The 19,794-nt window shown below is 38.5% G+C and overlaps 1 protein-coding gene across 1 annotated transcript; it reads left to right on the top strand.

Annotated features, from left to right (window-relative positions):
* The first annotated feature begins 2,606 nt into the window (after nt 1–2,606).
* On the top strand, nt 2,607–19,605 carry LOC139155283 (vomeronasal type-2 receptor 26-like). Its single transcript, XM_070730405.1, has 6 exons — nt 2,607–3,119; nt 9,054–9,281; nt 10,960–11,086; nt 15,817–16,708; nt 18,001–18,019; nt 19,522–19,605. The coding sequence occupies exons 1-6, from the start codon at nt 2,607–2,609 to the stop codon at nt 19,603–19,605; spliced, it is 1,863 nt and encodes a 620-aa protein (XP_070586506.1).
* Nucleotides 19,606–19,794: the final 189 nt, after the last annotated feature.

Genomic DNA, 19,794 nt, shown 5'->3' with positions numbered 1-19,794 from the left:
TCTCATTGTAGCCCTGTTGCTAAGAATTACCAACATATCCTGGCTATGGCATTTGCTGTAAAGGAGATAAATGAAAACCCTCAAATCTTACCCAATCTCACTTTGGGCTTCCATATTTATGACAGCTATGACAATGCTCAAAGGACTTATCAGGCTACAATGCTATTTCTCTCATCAGTGGAGAGTCTGATTCCCAACTACAGCTGCAACATCCATAATAATTTAGTATCTGTGGTTGGGGGATTGGATGCCGAAATCTCTCTTCATATCTCCACCATCTTGGATATCTATAAAATTCCACAGGTATTTTTTATAATGTGCATGAAATTTAGCATACATAAATCCTCTAACCTTTCAGTTAGGTATTTTTAAGTGCTACAGAACAAAATATTGTTGAATAATTTCTTAACATCCTTTCAAAACAGTGGCTATTTTTAAAATAGAGCACAATAACTGACAGAAAGGGTTCCCCTCAAACTAAAGAAAAAATATAAATTCAAGGATTGTTTTAAAAGTTTGCTATTATTAAAGATGGAAATACTGTCACACTCTAATCTCTCATTCACACACAACTCAACTTTTTCATGCTTCATTGTTAAGGTTTGATCCTTCTTAAAATGAACTCTTATATTCAATTTTGACAACATTATTTTAAAAATCTGATCATGTGTTTTGGACTTATTATATTAATAAATAATCTAAATTACTTCCTTACATGACATATTTGTTCCATACTATGCCTTACATTTGTGGACTGCAAGGTAACTAGAAACAAGAAGTGACAAAAAAGAAATAGCACTTTCTTGGGAACAAAAGGCAGGAACTTGGGAATCAAAAGAAATAGCCCTGTAAATACCCAGACAGAAAGGTTGAAAAGAACATTCTATAAATCAGATAAAACAACTAAAACTTAAAATAAAGCAGAAACCAAAATATTGATTTTTATTTAATCACATTAAAAAATGCACATCAGAGAAAAAGTAGAATGCATATTTCTTTAGCTGCCAGTAAATATCTTCAAATTCTAGCAAAATAAGGAAGGATCCATTATCAGGAGCTCAAAAATATACAGAATCTGTCCAAATCATTTTTAATTCCAGTAAATCCAGGGGTGGGCTACCCGGATGGTAGGAAACGAAGTGGGGTAGTGAAAATGAGCTCCACCCCAGAGCATACAATTTGCACTGAAAAGTGTTGAAAGAAAATGCATAAGCCACGCCCACAGTGTGGTAGTAAAAATTTTGGTAGCCCTTCACTGAGTAAATAATTTCAGAATTGCCCAATGCAGTTTAACATCATTGTGATCAATTTGAAAGAACTGTGTTCCAATGTGTTCTAAATTTAAGACACCACCATTTATGACAAACTTTTGCCAGACCAATCCTTGAATACAGCTCAATACAGCATTTTGACTACAGCATTTTGGACATAAATACATTCGAAAGTGTCCAGAGATACTTTACGAGAAGAACTCCTCTACTCTCAATAGAATACCTTATTCAACTAGACTTGAAATCCTAGGCTTAGAAAGCTTAGACCTACGTCGTCTTTGGCACGACTTAAGCATAGCTCATAAAATCATCTGCTACAATGTCCTTCTGGTCAATGACTGCTTCATGTTCAACCACAACAATACATGAGCACACACAGATACAAACTCAAATTAAGCCACTCCAAACCTGACTGTAGGAAATGTGACTTTAACAATCAAGTGGTTAATGCCTGGAACTCTCTACCTGACTCTATAGTTTCATCACCAAACCCTTAAAACTTTACCCTTAGACTGCCTACTATTGACCTCACCTGCTTCCTAAGAGGTCAGTAAAAGGTGTGCATAAGTGCACCAGTGTGCCTACCATCCCTGTCTTAATGTTTCCCTCTTATTAGTGCCCATCTCATGTATATAAACAGCGTCATATCTATGTATATTACCAATACATACTTGATAAAATAAATAAATAAAAATAATGCATACACTAAATACAGCAAGAACTGAAATAGGATTTCAACTAAACATGTTGAATGTTGCTTTATGTAAGTACTGGGAGGATTCTTAATATATTTTAGAATAGAATAGAATTTTGTTGACCAAGTGTGATTGGACACCCAAGGAATTTGTCTTGATGCATATGCTCTGAATGTACATAAAAGAAAAGATATGTTCATCAAGAATCATAAGGTACAACACTTATTGAGCAGTCTGCATCATTAGGGTTCTATGCATTCTGTTGTTATTTTCCCCGACTTCCGTTTAGCTTATTTATGGCTCGGCTCCGTTGATGAATGAAAAATCCCCAGACCTCCGTTTTTTCCAGATGGTTCCTCCAGATCCACTTCAGTATGCAGGAATTGTCTCACTGCTCCTACATTTTAGGTGGACGTGGATTGGGATCCTTACCATGGATGATGATCAAGGTGAAAAATTTATACAAACAGTGATTCCAGTTTTTTCTAAAAATGAAATTTGCTACTCTTTCATTGAAAAACTTGGCAAATTTAGTCATATAGATGGACTTTATGGTATGCTTCAGAAAGGAGCAAAAATCTATGATCAAGTCATGGGTGGTAAAGCCAATGCATTTGTGATCTATGGGGAGTCCTTCACCATGATATTTTTGAGATGGTTTCAGTATATACCAAGTTTAGAAAAGACAAATGCTACACCAAAAGGTATTGTGTGGATAATGACAGCCCAGATAGAACTGACTTCCTCTGCATTTCAACGTTCTTGGAGTACAGAAATAATCCATGGTGCCCTTTCCTTCTCAATGCCCTCTGCTTATCTACCTGTGTTTCGGTTGTTTGTTGCAAAGCAAAACCCCATCTTCAGTAGAAAGGAAAATGGATTTATCACTCAGTTTTGGCAAGATGCCTTCAACTGTGTATTCTCAGATGAGGCTGTGAGTGATGTGCCTGAAGACATTTGTACTGGGGCAGAGAATCTGAAGAGCCTTCCTGCACCTATTTTTGAAATAGACATGACTGGCCATAGCTACAGTATCTACAATGGTATTTATGCAATAGCTCATGCTTTACATGCCATATCCACATCTAGATATAAACTTAGAACATTGGACAGCAGAAGAGGAGAAAAAAAACATAAACAAGATATCCTAAAGGTATTACAGGTAATTAATATTCTCATTTGCCAGAGCGCCATGCATCTAGGTGTATTGGTAAGCCTGCATCTGCATTTCACCTGCTTTCCCATCTCCTGAATATGAAATAACAGCTCACAACTTTGTCACAATATTTCCTTTCCATTGTGACTATCTGAATGCTTTACTTTGAATTCTATTGACTCCCTCTGTATAAAGTTTAGGATGTTAAAGTTATGTTAGATTATAACATAATCTAATTATGTTAGATTATAACATTAGAAAACCCACTCTTTTTTTCTTCTGAATCTCTCATGGATCTGTGTTTATCTGTCTATGCCTGCTTGCTTCTTTCTGTCTCTCTGACTATGGGTTGTGTGAGTGAGTGTGTGTGTGTGTGTGTGAGAGAGAGAGAGAGAGAGAATAGCAGTGTACCAATGTTTGAGGGGCTCCTATAAAAATGGGAGGGTAAACTATTTTCCAAACTACCAATAGGCAAGATGAGAAACAATAGATGGAAGTTAACCAAGAAGAGAAGATAGAACTGAGGAGAAATCAAAGAGAGCAATCAATCAATGAAACAACTTTCTTTCAGAAGTTGTAGGTGCTCCATAACTTTAAAAAAGAGCCTGAAAAATCATTTATCTGAAATGTTATAGGGGCCCCTGCTTGCCTAGGTCCTTTTCATGTGAGTGTGTGTATATACACCTGTTTGTGTGTGTTTGTGTGTAACATACTTTGCTAATAATGAAAAGGAGGTTCAAATCCCAGTAAGGGTGTAGCTACCTGATGAAGACAAATAAACCCAAAATATTTTTATTTATTTGTTTATTTGTTTGTTTGTTTTGTTCAATACACAATAATACACACTGAGGGTTATGGAGGATATAATCAAGTAAAATGTATTAAAGGGGGAATTGAGGAGAAAATAAATGAGTGAAATATGACTATGAGAGAATAGCAGAAAAAGATATAGATATAGAAGAGAAGATATATGAGATATAGGAGAGACAATAGGACAGGGGATGATAAGCACTCTGGTGCACTTATGTACGCCCCTTACTGACCTCTTAGGAACTTGGTGAGGTCAACCGTGGATAGTCTAAAGGTAAAGTGTTGGGGGTTGGGGATGACACTACAGAGTCCGGCAAGGAGTTCCACACGTCAACCACTTGATTACTAAAGTCTTATTTTTTACAGTCAAGTATAGAGCGGTTAATATTAAGCTTGCATCTGTTGTAGGCTCTTGTGTTGTTGTGGTTGAAGCTGAAGTAGTCTTTGACAGGCAGGACGTTGCAGCATATGATCTTATGGGCAATTCTTAGATCATGTTTGAGGCGTAAGTCTCAAATTGTAAGTCTAGTTTCGTAGGGTGTTCTATTATGGGTAGAGGAGTGAAGAGCTCTTCTGATGAAGTATTTCTGGACATTTTCGAGGGTATTAATGTCAGAAATGCGGTTTGGGTTCCAAACAGAGGAGCTATATTCTAGGATGTTTCTGGCGAACATTTTGTAAGCTCTGGTAAGTAGTGTGAGATTGCCAGAGCAGAAGCTATGAAGGATTAGATTAACAACTCTTAAAGCCTTCTTGGCGATTTTGTTGCAATGGGCTTTGGCACTTAAGTCTTTAGTTATTAGTACTCCAAGGTCCTTGACCGAGTGGGGATTATCTGTGATAATTTGTTGATTCAGTTTGTATTTGGAGTTTTGATTCTTTTTGCCGATGGGACAGGGGTAGATATGGTGCTTCCTATTTTAACCACTTGTTGTTTGACAGGAATGCTGTAATCCATCTGTGGAGGGATCCTGAGATGCCATAGGATTTGAGTTTTAGAAGTAGTTTGTCTTGGACCACTGAATCAAAGGCTTTGCAGAAGTCAATATAAATTGCATCTATAGATTTTCCTTAATCAAGATTAGTTGTCCATATGTTTTTGCAGTGGGGGAGCTGCAGGTTGCAGGATAGTTTTTTCTGAATCCAAATTGTTTGTTAGAGAGCAGATTATTAGTTTCTAGGTGGAGAGTTATTGATTGATTTATAATTGATTCCATGACTTTACATGGGACACAGCATAGTGATATTGGTCTGTAGTTATCGACAAGAGAGGGGTCTCCTTTTTTTGAAGATGGGGATTACCATTTCTTTCGACCATAGCTTAGGAAGTGTGCTGGTTCTGAATGATTTTTTGAAGATTATGCTCAGTGGTTCAGCTATAGCAGAAAAGAGGTTTTTTTAGGAAGTATGCACATCTGGTCCGACTGATAGAGAGGGTTTAAGGTCATGTAATGCTTTTTCCACTCAGTCTTCACTGAAATCATTGAGAGAGTTTGTGGTGTGAGAGATAAATTTGGGGGATGAGCCATTGCTGTTGACAAAGACAGAGCCAAAGAATGAGTTCAGGAGGTTAGCTTTGGATGAATCGTCGTGGCATTCTTTGTTGTTGGGTCCTTTGAGAGGTGGGATAGGTCTACAGTCCTTGAGTTTGTTGTTGACAAAGTTGTAGAAAGCTTTGGATTTGGAGCGTAGGAGGTTTTCTTCTTGTATGCTATGGTAGTTGAGACATTCTGCTTCTTTTTTGATTGCATATACTTTTATAACGGCTTTTGAAGTTTGCTACTTGTCCTTTTTTGTTTTTACGCCAGAGAGATTTTTTTTAGTTTGCAATTTTCTTATTGAGATGGGGAGGTTATTGAGGTAGATGTTAATGGTATGTAAAGTCTGATGATTATTTTCACTTCGAGCAAGAATGTGTTGTAAAGGTCATCTGTAGAGTTGCAGTTTGCAAATAAAGTTTGCCAGTTTAATGTTGAGAGATGGGTATCAATGAGTTCATAGTTCACTTTCTTGAAGTTAAATTTCTGTGTCATATTATTTGGGTGGATCTCGGTGTGGCTTAGGTTGAGACTGAAGTTTATCATGCTGTGGTCACTGTTGGAGAAAGATTCTATTATTTGTAAGCCATATATTGTACTTTTGCTGTTGCAGAAGATAAGATCTAGACAGTTATCCACTCTAGTATTGTTAGTGACTAGTTGGTCAAGCCCCAGATTGGTGATGGTGTTATATATAGTAGCGTGGATAGGTTCCATGCTACATTCATTTAATGTCCAGTTGATGTGTGGTAGGTTGAGGTCTCCGAGAAAGATGATGGGGTGTGGGCAATAGGTAGCCCACGTTAGTAGTTCTGATAATTTGTTTGCATGTGCGATGTCATAGTCCGGAGCTCTGTAGCATAGTAAGAAGCGAATTGTGGTATTTAGGGAAAGATCACATACAATATTTTCAGGGAGTAATAGGTCCTGTGCAACTTTTATGTTTTTTAGGTTTAGAGATTTTTTGTAGAATATACCTACCCTGCCTCCTCTGCGGGATTCACGGTCATAACAAGGGACAAGATAGTTCCTTGTTGTAATAATGGAGTCTGAGTAGGATGCATTGAACCATGTTTCACAAACAATAATATCAAAGATTGAGGAGTCAAGAAGGAGAAGGAATTCTGATATCTTATTGGCTATTCTTCTGGCATTTTGATAATTTGCATTTGAGATTGGTTTTGTGTTGGGAGTAGGTTTTGGGTTGGTTAGAGGCTGTAAGGGGTGCACTTTCCTAATCTATGTTTGTGGTGTTAGGGATGACATTTTGCTTTTGTTGTTGTAGTGCTTGTTGGTAGGTGTTGATTTGCTTTTGTGAGATGGTTGGTTGGGAGAAGTAGGGTGGTTAGTGCTGGATGTTAGGCTGGAAGTTGAAGGGAGGGTTGTGGGTCATGGATTTGATGCATTCTGTGCGATAGTCGATGTATAAGTTGGTGTCACCCAGATCTTGGCATCGCTTTAGTTCAGTTCTTAGTTCACGGGAGTGGATGCATTGGAGGAACGACAGGTCATGTCTGGATCTGAGTTTGTTGTGACTGGTGCTGTTTCTGGCTATGAGATTGATGGTCTTAATGAAAACCTGTTTTGTAGGTTCATTTTTGCAAATCACTGCAGAATCATGGTGCCACTGAGCCATCACTGTACTTGTGCTCTGGTCCATTTCTGGAGACTTCTAAAATGTCTTCTGGGGTGATTGTATGAGAGAGGTGATGTTGTTGGCGAATAATGTTACGTATTTTTATTAAATCAGGTTCATTGTTTTCTTCAAGGCCAAAGACGATGGCATTCTTGCATTTTTGTTCACGCTCCATTGCATCTTTGACAAGAGTGGAGATGTCTGAAGAAGAGTTGGGCTGTCTTTGTGGTATAGATAGTGGCTGAGGTGGACTTGTTGGAAGTTTTGCGTTTAACAGTGCTTGGATATTTTTTCCCATGGATAGTAGGCATGGTTCTATGTTTTCAGTGAATGATTGCTGAGTTTTGGTAATGATATCTTCAGACAGTTGAGGATTTCTAATTTTGGGGTACCGGTAATACAGAGGAAGAAAAATGAAGAGTTTTCATGAAGAAAGGTGGCTACTGGGTTAGTTATGTTTAGGCAAGAGTGGTGTGCAGGAATTTTGCAGGATTGACATTTGATGTTTTTATCAAGATCGTTTATAGTGTCTTTGCATATGTTACAACATAGAATGTTGTTTGAATCTTTTGAATGAAGATTCTGTGTTTTCTTCTTCACTGGCATAGTTGCCTCAGAGGCTTGTAGTTTTATTGTTTTATTGTTTTATGGTATACTGAGTGGAGGGGTCTTTAGTTACCGGATGCTTTAGAGTTTGGCTAGCCCTTGAGATGCTATGTAGATCTGAGGAAAGATGATGGGGAATCACATGGGTTAGTGCTTTGTGTCCTCAGTAATGGCAGCAGTAAAAAAGAATGTAAAAAAGTATGTGATGGAGATTCGGCTCCTAACACCTTCTGGAAGTTTGCAGAGTCAACTTATTCAGAGTTGTGGCTTTAGGGAGGAATTAGATGTTTCAACAAACTCCCCTAAGGATCACACCTTCCTTGTTGTTTCTTTCTGGCTGGCTGTCAAGGAGGAATGTAATGTTGTATTTCTTTCTTGTAATGTTAATTTCTTTCTTTCGGGCTGGCTGCCAGGGGGGAGTCATGGGGGCTTCAGAGGATTCAAAGCAATGAAGTTGGGGAAAACGGCTGTTCCTTTCAGAGTCCTCAGTTTGCCGGCTGGATTTTTAACACACAGGGAATCCTTTCGCTTGGCAGGGAAACAATCAGACAGAGAGTTCAGTAGGGGATATTTCCAGGCAGGCAGGGACTTCAGGATGGTTCCGCTGCTGTTTACAAACCTCAGATGGCACTAAGGATGAAAACAGACAGGCTGAGCTCAGGCAGGCTACGTTACAATTCCAAGCCTCATATAGCAGCTCGGATGGGGACCTGGTAAGTTAGGCTCTGCAGGGGATCCGACTGCTGGAGTTTGTTGAGTTTACTGAGGATGGTCCTGGGGTGCGCTGGGGTGGGTTTACTGGAACTGGAGGTCCTGGGGAGCACTGGGGCTTGTGATCCAGGGGTGCGGTGGGGCGGATTGAGACTTCGTGGGTTTAATGGGCAGCAGGGTTCAATCACTTACGGTCAGTTGTCCTACATTGTCCTGCCTTTGTCTGGTAGGTTTGGGATTCCTCATGGCTGGATGGTTTATGCTTGTTTAGTTGGTTTTGGATATTATTAGGTCGGTTTATAGGTAGTTCTAGTCTGTCTAACAACTTGTTCTAACTCTAACACCGGGATAACAACTGCAACACTAAGATTTCAAAGTTTTCTACAATTTGGATTCCCCACTAACTATCCAGGCAACTGTCCCTATCGCCATCTTGATTGTAAAATCTATAGTAGTCTCCCTTCCTTTTCATTATCAGCAAAAATGTGTTACACACATACACATAACATTATACATAACAATATATACAATGTTATGAAAACTACCATCATGGGAATGAGTAATTTAATCTTCCAAAAACTATTGCATTTTTGTTTCTTTGTTTCTTTCTTTGTTTGTTTGTTTGCTCAGCTTCATTACTTTCTAAGAGGAGTCTCTTTTAATAATAGTGCTGGGGATCAGATCTCCTTTGACCAAAATGGCATAGTAAGAGCTGGATTTGACATTATCAACTGGATTGCTTTCCCAAATAAATCATTTCTTCGTGTAAAAGTTGGGAAGGTGGATCACCTAGCTCCCCCGGATCAAGGTTTAACTATCAATGATGATCTCATTACATGGCACAATTTTTTCAACCAGGTAAGGTCCCATTATTCCACCTGGTTCTGAATTAATTCTGACTTTTATTCTGGGGTTCACTTTCTAGATAATGTTAGATTTGTATCAAATATTGAGTTTAATAAGTTTTATGTCAATTCATATGATGAGATCATACTCATATCACCTTAGATGGCTAACTCTGCTAATTATGTATGGAATAAAAGTATATTATTTAATATTACTGTACATCTATTGCTTAAAATGGGTATGAAATGAAGTTGTTCTACACTTGTACCTATTGGTTTAAGCTTTCTTAATATTGAAATCTTTACTTTTTAAAATTTGTCTGTACTGGCATGTACAATTAATCCTTGACTTTGTTTAGCAACTGTTCAAAGATACAATGGCAATTGGTCCTCACACTGATAACCATTGCTTCATTCCCAAGATCACTTGAGTAAAATGTTGGCACTTGACACTTGGTATTTATTTGTTTGTTTATGTATTTGATTTATTTATTTGATTTATGTATTCATTTGATTTTCTGATATGTATCTTGCTTATATGTAATTCATGTTGGTTACAAAATCTTAATGTTACATGATCACCATTTGTGAGCTTCCCAGCCTGTTTACAACCAGCAAAGTCAAATGGCAAAATTGGATTCATGTAACAATCACTTAATACTTAACAATTGAAGTTATTTGCTTAACAACTGTAGAAAAAAATGATATGGTTCAATCTTAACAACTGCCTTACTCAGAAATAGAAATGTTCTCAATTGTGATTGTAAATCAAGGACTATTTGTATGCAGATCATTTCCACAGCCATTGAAGGAAGTAGTTGTGTAAATAAAAAATAATTGTGTCACTCATGTGGCCTTTACTGACTATATAAATCTAGGAATTGTAATACCTATATCATTATTCCTAACCCAGATAATACTGGCCAAGGAAGCTGGGTGTGAATTAGAACCCCAATGAAGTAATAGCATCAAGTTTTAATCATAGCCCAATTTTTAAATTAAATTACCAGATTAAAAAGATTGAAGAGGTTAGGACATAATAAATAATACTAGATGCATGTGGTTTGAATTAAATGAGCTTGCTATTAAAGGCATCAACTTTTACCAACTGTTATTATACAAACCCTAAATAATATAGCAAAGTATATCAGATACCATTTTTCAGTGTTGATACCCAGATCTTCAGAGTAACATAGTTAACTTCAGAAGTGACCATTGGGAGAAATATTAAAATAAGAAGACATCCATTAGTATCAGTTATAACAATTAAAACTGTCGACCAGTATATGATAAAGTATTTGGATGTTTTTAGCTAAATTGGGACAGGTAGTTCTTTGTCCAAAATAAAATGTGGTAGCCTCTTCTATTTCTACTATAGCAATGTTTTGTTTCCATTTTTGGAATACAATATTTTATTGCCTCCTAAAGGTTTGACCAGTTGTTGCTTGAGAAATGGAAGTTAACTCTTGTGTGCAAGACAATATTTTTGTCAGAGAGCCATTTTATTTGTTATTGCCTTTTCTGCTTAATAGTGAGGGGGATTAATTAATAGTGAGGGGGATTTCTTAAAGTATATTAATGGATAAACATAAGCAAAAGTGTTATGGATCAGAAAAAAGTTAATGTGTGCATTAAATGTTGAGAAATATGTATGCCTTTTTCAGACTATTGTTATCCTCTTTCATTTCTAGGTACAGCCTATTTCTATCTGTACTGAGAGATGTTATCCAGGTTTCAACAAGAAAGTCAAGGAAGGGCTGCCATTTTGCTGCTATGATTGCATTCCATGCCCAGATGGGAGCATTTCTACTGAGAATGGTAAAAAAATAAAAAAATAACCATTTGATCTTGATTACCTGAAATAAATGCGCATAAAATTGAAGTACATGTAGTCTTCAATTTGTGATCGCAACTTAAAAGCCTCAATTTATGAGCCACAAATTTCCATTGCTAAGCAAGACAATTGTTACATGAGCTTTGCCCAATGTTACGATCTTTTTTTGCCACAATTGTTAAATGAATTATTGCAGTTAAGTCAGTTACAAGGTTGTTTAATAAATCTAACTTCTCTATTGGCTTTGCTTGTCAGAATTCTACGAAAGCTGATAACATGATATCAGGATACTGCAACTGTCATGAATGCATGCCAGTTCCCAAGGATTTGGTTTTGATTATGTGACCACAAGGATGCTGCAATGGTTGTGAGTTAGTTTTCTCAATGCTGTTGCAACTTTGAATAGTCACCAAACAAATGTTTGTAAATCAACGACTACCTGTATACTATGTCTTGAATTACTCCAGGTAGTAGGAAGCTGTGATATTCAATTCAATTTATTAGATTTGTATGCCGCCCCTCTCCGAAGACTCAGGGCGGCTCACAACAACAATAAAAACAGTATAACAATGGAACAAATCTAATAATAAAATTACATTAAAAACCCCCAACAGTTTAAAAACCATACAACACATACCTACCAAACATAAAATATAAGAAAGCCAGGGGGAGATGTCTTCATTCCCCCATGCCTGGCGATATAGGTGTGTCTTGAGTAACTTGTGAAAGACAAGGAGGGTGGGGGCCGTTCTAATCTCTGGGGGGAGTTGATTCCAGAAGGCCGGGGCCACCACAGAGAAGGCTCTTCCCCTGGGGCCTGCCAAACGACATTGTTTGGTCGACAGGACCCAGAGAAGGCCAACTCTGTGGGACCTTATCGGCCGCTGGGATTCGTGCAGTAGAAGGTGGTTCCGGAGGTATTCTGGTCCAATGCCATGAAGAGCTTTAGTCTTCTATTCGCTGAATAGCTGCTTAGCCCCCTTGCTATCTTTTTGTTCCATTTTTTTAACTTAAAAAAAAGGCCTAAAGTTTCACTTCAGCAATGTATCTCACCAATTTCAGTTTCAATTCTTCTCTTCAGCACTTAATCTTCAATCTTCTATCTCAGGTGACTTGCAATCTTTAAAAACTATCCAGCCAGTTGCAGCCTCTACAGCTAGGACGATGAATCATTTCCCAGTGCTGCTGGTTGGGAGCTCTTTGTCAACTCCCTGGGGCATTTGCCATCCCTCCCAGGAAACCTGACAGTGTCTCCCTTCTTCACCACCCCTCCGGGATGGTTCCAATCTGGTTCTGACTCAACCAGGTCCCTCAAGCAGCATGATTATCAGAATCCCCTGCAGAGCATGGGGAGCTCAGTGTCACCACAGTGTTTGGTCATGCCCCCCTTCTTCTGGAAATATTTCTTTGAATGCATTGTTGATATAAGGTACATTGATATTTTTCTTACAAACTTATTTGGTTCCAGGATGAGGTTCTTAAGGTGAAAAGTTTGTAAGATGAAACAATGTTTCCCATAGGAATCAATGGAAAAGTGATTAATGCATGCAAGCCCAAAATTCACCCCTTTTGCCAGCCGAAGCACCCGTTTTTGCACTGCTGGGATTCCCATGAGGCTCCCCTCCATGGGAAACCCCACCTCCAGACTTCTGTGTTTTTGCAATGCTGCAGGAGAATCCCAGCAGGAAAATCTCAGCATCACAAAAATGAGTGCTTCACTGGCAATGGAAGGGAGCATCAGTGAAATCACAGCATCGCAAAAACACCTCTGTGTTTTTACGATGCTGCGATTTCACTGAGGCTCCCCTCACTGGGAAACCCCACCTCCAGACTTCCATTGTCAGCGAAGTGCCCATTTTTGCATTGCTGGGATTTCCCTGCTGAGATTCCCCTGCAGCATCACAAAAACACGGAAGTCCGGAAGTGGGGTTTCCCATGGAGGGGAGCCTCAGGGGAATCCCAGCAGTGCAAAAACAGGTGCTTCGCTGGCAATGGAAGTCTGGAGGCGAGGCATCCCAGCGGCAGCGGTGGGTTTGTAAGGTGAAAAATAGTTTGTAAGAAGAGGCAAAAGAATCTTAAACCCCAGGTTTGTATCTCAAAAAGTTTGTATGATGAGGCATTTGTAAGATGAGGTATCATTGTATTGTCTACATACTGGACCCATATTTTGGGTTTATTTCCATGGGAATTTCTAGACATTGCATTATGAACTCTATCAGGAGCCTTGAGAATGGTGATCACATGTGTGTACCTCCAATTTGTTGGCATATATATTCATCAAACTGAAAATAGGTGGTGAGGCAAAGGTTGATGGAATTCCTGATTCTTTGTATTAATATCTTAGTGTATTTGGTGTATTTGGACACATGAAACTATCAAAGGAAAAAATTCAGCAGCAGAAGAATTAGAAACACAAGTCTATCCTAAAATCAGCTACACTAATCAAATGCTTCACTACTAAAATTACGATCCTAAACTATCAAAACACAAGCTGTGCAAGAACATTGTTTAAATTAGTATAAACACACTGTAGCAACCCAGTAAAAAGAAACAGAGCCTTTCTACATCTTTTATTTAAAAAAAACCCTGCCTGACCATTTAACACAACACAGTCAATACAATCTGTGAAAAAGATAACACTGTTATACTTGAAAACATTTCAAAATTATACTTGAAAACATTTCAAAATCAACCAATTGACTATTTCAACCACATGGCATCATGGTAGTACCTGAGCAAACTAAACCCCACCGAAACATCTTAAGTAAACCAAAAGATCCAATAGACTAAGAAAAGAAAACAGGAGATATCTCCAACCTACCATGTAAGACAATCCAATGTAGGACAGATAGGTAGAAGACTAGCAGAGCATAGCCATGAACATCAACTAGAAATCAAAAGACATAATGAAAATTCCTTAATTACATAACACATGGACAGACTTCAATCTAGTTTTAATTTGGAAACCATGAACATCATAGAGCAAGCTAATTGCCAGAGCAAGCTAAATCCAAAAATGATAGAAAAATTGCTAGAATTCTGACATTCAGACAAATCAGCCATTAACAGCAGTGGCAGATTGCACTTACCCACATACCGGTGCACTGCACATGCATCCTCCTGATTCACTGAAATCACCCAAATCTTGCATGCCCGAATGTCCCCTTGTGAGCTTTTGCTTCTATGCATGCACAGGAAGCAAAAAAGGCCCAAAAATTCCGTAAAAAGATAGCGTCACCTAACAGACTGGCAAAGATGTCACTGGAGTGGTCATGCATACATTGCACAATCTGGCAGCCACTACCAGAATGGAGTCCCCTAGCACAACAGTAGGAACTTACCATTGATTAACAGGCAGATAAACATACATAACATCTGTTCTGTCGGGCTCTCTGGTAGAATCCTTCCAAAAATTCACAGGTACAAATTTCAGACACACACATGTTTGAAAATTCAAAACAATGTTCTTTATAATGAAAATTCACTTAAACTAAGCCCTCTTTTGGTATAGCAAAGAGCACTGGTCTCCAAACAAACTGGTAATTTATACAAGTCCCTTATCAGTTCTGTGATACTTAACTTGCAGCTGTGAGGCAATTCACAGTCCTTCTTTCACAAAGTGAAACACACTTTGCTCTGGTTTAGTTTCAAAGCGGGGAAAAATCAGCACACAAAAAGTCAAAGTCAGTAAAGCAGTCACGAAACACAACGATCAGATAATCCTCCACAATGGCCAAACCCACAGGCTGCTATTTATAGCAGCCTCGCTAATTACCACAGCTCCACTCAACCACAGGTGGCCTCATTTCCTTTGATAATAATCTCTCAGTTGTTGTTGCCTATGCATCGCTCTCCGCATACCTGGCTGTATCATTAACTCTTGTTCTGATTCCAAGGAGGAGCTAGATAATTGATCTCCTTCTGAGCTGTCTGCCACACTCTTCTCCTCCCTGTCACTCATGTCTTCTTGGTCAGAGGAGCCTTCATCAGCAGATTCCACTGGGGGCAAAACAGGCCTGCAGCATGTGGATGTCTCCCCCACATCCACAGTCCTTGGGGCAGGAGCTGGGCCAGAGCTAACCACAACAACAATATGTATTATTTCAAAGGGTACTATCAAAAAGCTAAAAGATCACACCTTCTTCATGCTATCAATCAACACTCAGAAGAGATTAACATCAACAATAATGCTGCACCAACAATTAAGCAGTAAACAATATGCCAAACAAGGAACTTTGAGAATCAAACAATAATCAACATCACTGTAGTATTGTAGCTGTAACCTAGTTTAGTAAGGACCTCACAGTTCAACCTGAGCTACAAATATTCCTTTCTGTCAGTATCATTATTTTTCTGAACTCCCTATCCATGGTTTCTATTCATAACTAATGTCCAGCTGTGTATCTAATGTCTGGAACTGTCAAGGTGTTAATTGGTTTGATGGTTTTTCTTTCACTGAAATTGAACAGTTTCACTCTTCTGATGTTGTTGAAATATGGCTATGCTTCTACTCTTCATGTACAAAGATTCTTAATTTTAAATAAACTCAAAAGGTAAAAAAGTAAGTTGTTCAAAACTTATCAAAAATCAATGAGCTTGGAAACTTTCTATAAACCTAATTTTTATTTTAGAAGTTGATTTATTACTATAAGACACCATTCACATTAATGACATGCTTGCAAAATAAACATAAAACCTTTTCTTCTTTTTTTAGACAAAAATGAATGCTTTAGATGCAAAGATGACTATTATCCAAATATAAAAAAAGACTTATGTGTTCCAAAAATGGTCAGTTTCTTGACTTACAAAGAACCTTTAGGGTTGAGTTTAGCCTGTCTTGCACACTCTTCTTCCCTAGTCACAGTTCTGGTACTAGGAATATTTGTAAAGAACCATAACACTCCCATCGTCATAGCCAACAACCGGGATCTAACCTACATTCTCCTCATCTCTCTCCTGTTCTGCTTCCTTTCTGCACTACTATTCATTGGCCAGCCTGGAAAAGCAACCTGCCTTTTGCAAAAAACTACTTTTGGAATGGTCTTCTCAGTGGCTGTTTCTTCTATCTTGGCAAAAACCATCACAGTGATTCTAGCATTTATGGCTACCAAACCAGGTTCCAGAATGAGGAAATGGGTGGGGAAGAAATTAACCAATTCCATTGTTGTTTCCTGCACCCTGATCCAAGCTAGCATCTGTACTTTATGGCTGTTAATAGCTCCCCCTTTCTCAGATGTTGATATGGTCTCAGTGCCTGAAGAAATTATACTACAATGTAATGACGGCTCTGTGACTATGTTTTATTGTGTCCTTGGCTACATGGGTTTCCTGGCTCTTATCAGCTTCACAACAGCTTTCCTTGCTAGGAAGTTACCAGACAGTTTCAATGAAGCCAAGTTCATCACCTTCAGCATGCTGGTTTTTTGCAGTGTTTGGTTATCTTTTGTCCCAGCATACCTCAGCTCTAAAGGAAAATTCATGGTGGCTGTGGAGATCTTTTCTATCTTAGCCTCTGGTGCTGGGCTTCTAATTTGCATCTTTTTCCCAAAATGCTATGTCATTTTGTTGCGACCAGAATTGAATAACAGGGAACAATTAATGAGAAGAAAAGAATGATAAAAATAATTTGTTCACCGAAACTTTGATTTTTATGTCTATATTATTAAATTTAAGCTGTGGACCAGCTCTCTAAAATGATCTAGGAATGGACCAAGATTAGAGAGAAAAGACTGATAATGCTGTAATATCTGTTAAATTGTAATGCTTTTCCTGGTCCCTATTGTAGTATTCTTGGGCAGTCTCCTCCTTTTCTGTCTTAGTTCATGTATGGTTCTAGAAAAAACCAAATAAATATACAATAAACTAAGACAGTAAAAAACAAAGTATTAGTTTTAAACATATTTTGGAGTTCTAACATTGTCTAAAAAAGAAAAAAAATAGGCAGTCATTCCTGGTTAGTATTGGAATGATAGGCTCACCAACTACTCTATTAGAAACATCAGAAATGAGAGTACACTGCAAAGTGCAAAAGAAAAGATAATTATTCTAAGGAAGTAATAGTAAGCAACATATAGAATAGAATAGATTTTTTATTGGCCAAATGTGACACACAAGGAATTGTCTTGGGGCATATTTATTAGTTTGTTTGTTTGTTTGTTTGTTTGTTTGTTCGTTCGTTCGTTCGTTCGTTCGTTCGTTCGTTCTTTCGTTCGTTTGTTCGTTCATTTATTTATTTATTTATTGGATTTATATGCCGCTAACAACAATAATAAAACAGTATATAATAATAATCCAATACTAAAAACAGTTAAAAACCCATTATTATAAGAACCAAACATACATACAGACATACCATGCATAAAATTGTAAAGGCCTAGGGGAGAAGAGTATCTCAATTCCCCCATGCCTGGTGACAGAGGTGGGTTTTAAGCAGCTTACGAAAGGCAAGGAGGGTGGGGGCAATTCTGATCTCTGGGGGGAGTTGGTACCAGAGGGCTGGGGCCGCCATAGAGAAGACTCTTCCCCTGGGTCCCACCAAGCAACATTGTTTAGTTGACAGGACCTGGAGAAGACCCACTCTGTGGGACCTAACTGGTCGCTGGGATTCGTGCAGCAGAAGGCGGTCCCTGAGATAATCTGGTCCGGTGCCATGGTGCTTTATAAGTCATAACCAACACTTTGAATTGTGACTGGAAACTGATCGGCAACCAATGCAGACTGTGGAGTGTTGGTGTGACATGGGCATATTTGGGAAAGCCCATGATTGCTCTCGCAGCTGCATTCTGCACGATCTAAAGTTTCCGAACACTTTTCAAAGGAAGCCCAATGTAGAGAGCATTACAGTAGTCAAGCCTTGAGGTGATGAGGGCATGAGTGACTGTGAGCAGTGACTCCCAGTCCAAATAGGGTCGCAACTGGTGCACCAGGCCCCTCGCCACAGCTGAAAGATGTTTCACTCATGTGAACTGTGGATCGAGGAGGACACCCAAGTTGCGAACCCTCTCTGAGGGGGTCAATGATTCTTCCCCCAGGGTAATGGACGGACAGATGAAATTGTCCTTCGGAGGTAAGACCCACAGCCACTCCATCTTGTCTGGGTTGAATTTGAGTTTGGTGACACCCATCCAGGCACCAACAGCCTCCAGGCACTGGCACATCACTTCCACTGCTTCGTTGACTGGACATGGGGTGGAGATTTATAACTGGGTATCATTGGCATATTGATGATACCTCACCCATGCCCTTGGGAGATCATCAAATCAACAAATCACCAGGACCAGATGGACTGCAACCCAGAGTCCTAAAGGAGCTAGCTGATGTCATCACTGAACCTCTGTACCACATCTTTCAAAAATCCTTGATCACAGAAGACCTACCAGATGATTGGAAATGAGTGGAGATTAGCAGCACTTTCTCAAATTTGCGTATATATTTTAATTATGCATGTTCAATTTTTTAAAAAGTATTTAACAGAGGAAGTCTATGATATATTCACAGCTGATAGCACACTGAGAAAGAAATAGTTGCAGAAGTGAATGACAAACCACTCTCCTAAGATTGGATTGGCTGACCTCCAAGGCCCCTTCCAACTCTGTTATTTTATGTTCTACCTCCCTATTGTGGCCAAGAATAATATATTTCAGTTTTATTTGTTTGTTTGTTTACATTTAAATGACTGCCCTCTTGCTATGCATATCTTCACAATTCAGAAAGCAAGACAAAGCCAATCATAAGAAAACAAAACTATTTTAAATAACCCAAAAACAATATCTGCTGGTATTTTGGTATAAACATTCCTAACTTCCTTCTCCAAATGAAGGAAACACATCAACACAAATCCCAATCCTAACCATCTGTCTACCAACATTCGTGATGTGGCCCTCAACCTTCTCACAGATGTCCTTCAAAGATCAAAAAAATGATTTTGAAATAGGCCAAAATAGCCTTTCCTATCTGAAAAGAAAATATTTGCTGAACTGTAAGAAACACAGCAGCTCTAGCAATTCTATAGGGAAGCAAGCTTTGTCTTAATAATCATGTTCCTATTCGGGAGTCTAAATAACTACATTTAATTCTTCTCTCTTTCCAAATCTCTGTGGATTTCACTGCCATATTACAAAAATTCTAATTGTGAGATAATTGCTTCTTCACCTTTGAAATAGATGGAGATATATATGTATATATACAAATAATAATATCATTTAGAGGGGGGAGGGGAGGAGTATGGTCAGGTAAGATCAACTGTATCTATACAGAATAGTCAAAGGCTCAGATTTTTCTACCAGGTCTAAGTCTTTCAAGTGAAGTAGCATATATTCACAGGAATGTTAATAGCTATGCCTTAGGAGAAAACCCCCCACACAATTCTTGACTAATGCCTTTGTTCTGAGAATGGCAATTTTATTGGTTCTATTTCTAGCATTGCTTCCTCATATGGTGTGCAAGACTGACAGGTGCAACCTCAGTAATCCACACTCACCATATCACAAGTACCATCAGCTAGGAGATCTTATGATTGGTGCCATTGTTTTTCAAGCTACCATTCACACCCAGAAAATCGACTTCATTCATTTCCCCCCACCAGCAGAGTCCGGCAATTTTGTGTAAGAATTAAATCAATGCTTGCTAATACTTCCTGGCTTTTGATCTCTGGAATAATCAAATGTGGCACTGCCATATAAAATAATGCCTA

Source organism: Erythrolamprus reginae, unplaced genomic scaffold (genome assembly GCF_031021105.1).
Source record: "Erythrolamprus reginae isolate rEryReg1 unplaced genomic scaffold, rEryReg1.hap1 H_1, whole genome shotgun sequence".
Classification (NCBI taxonomy): domain Eukaryota; kingdom Metazoa; phylum Chordata; class Lepidosauria; order Squamata; family Dipsadidae; genus Erythrolamprus; species Erythrolamprus reginae.
The sequence above is the reverse complement of the archived record's forward strand: the minus strand, read 5'-3'. Positions and strand labels throughout refer to the sequence as shown.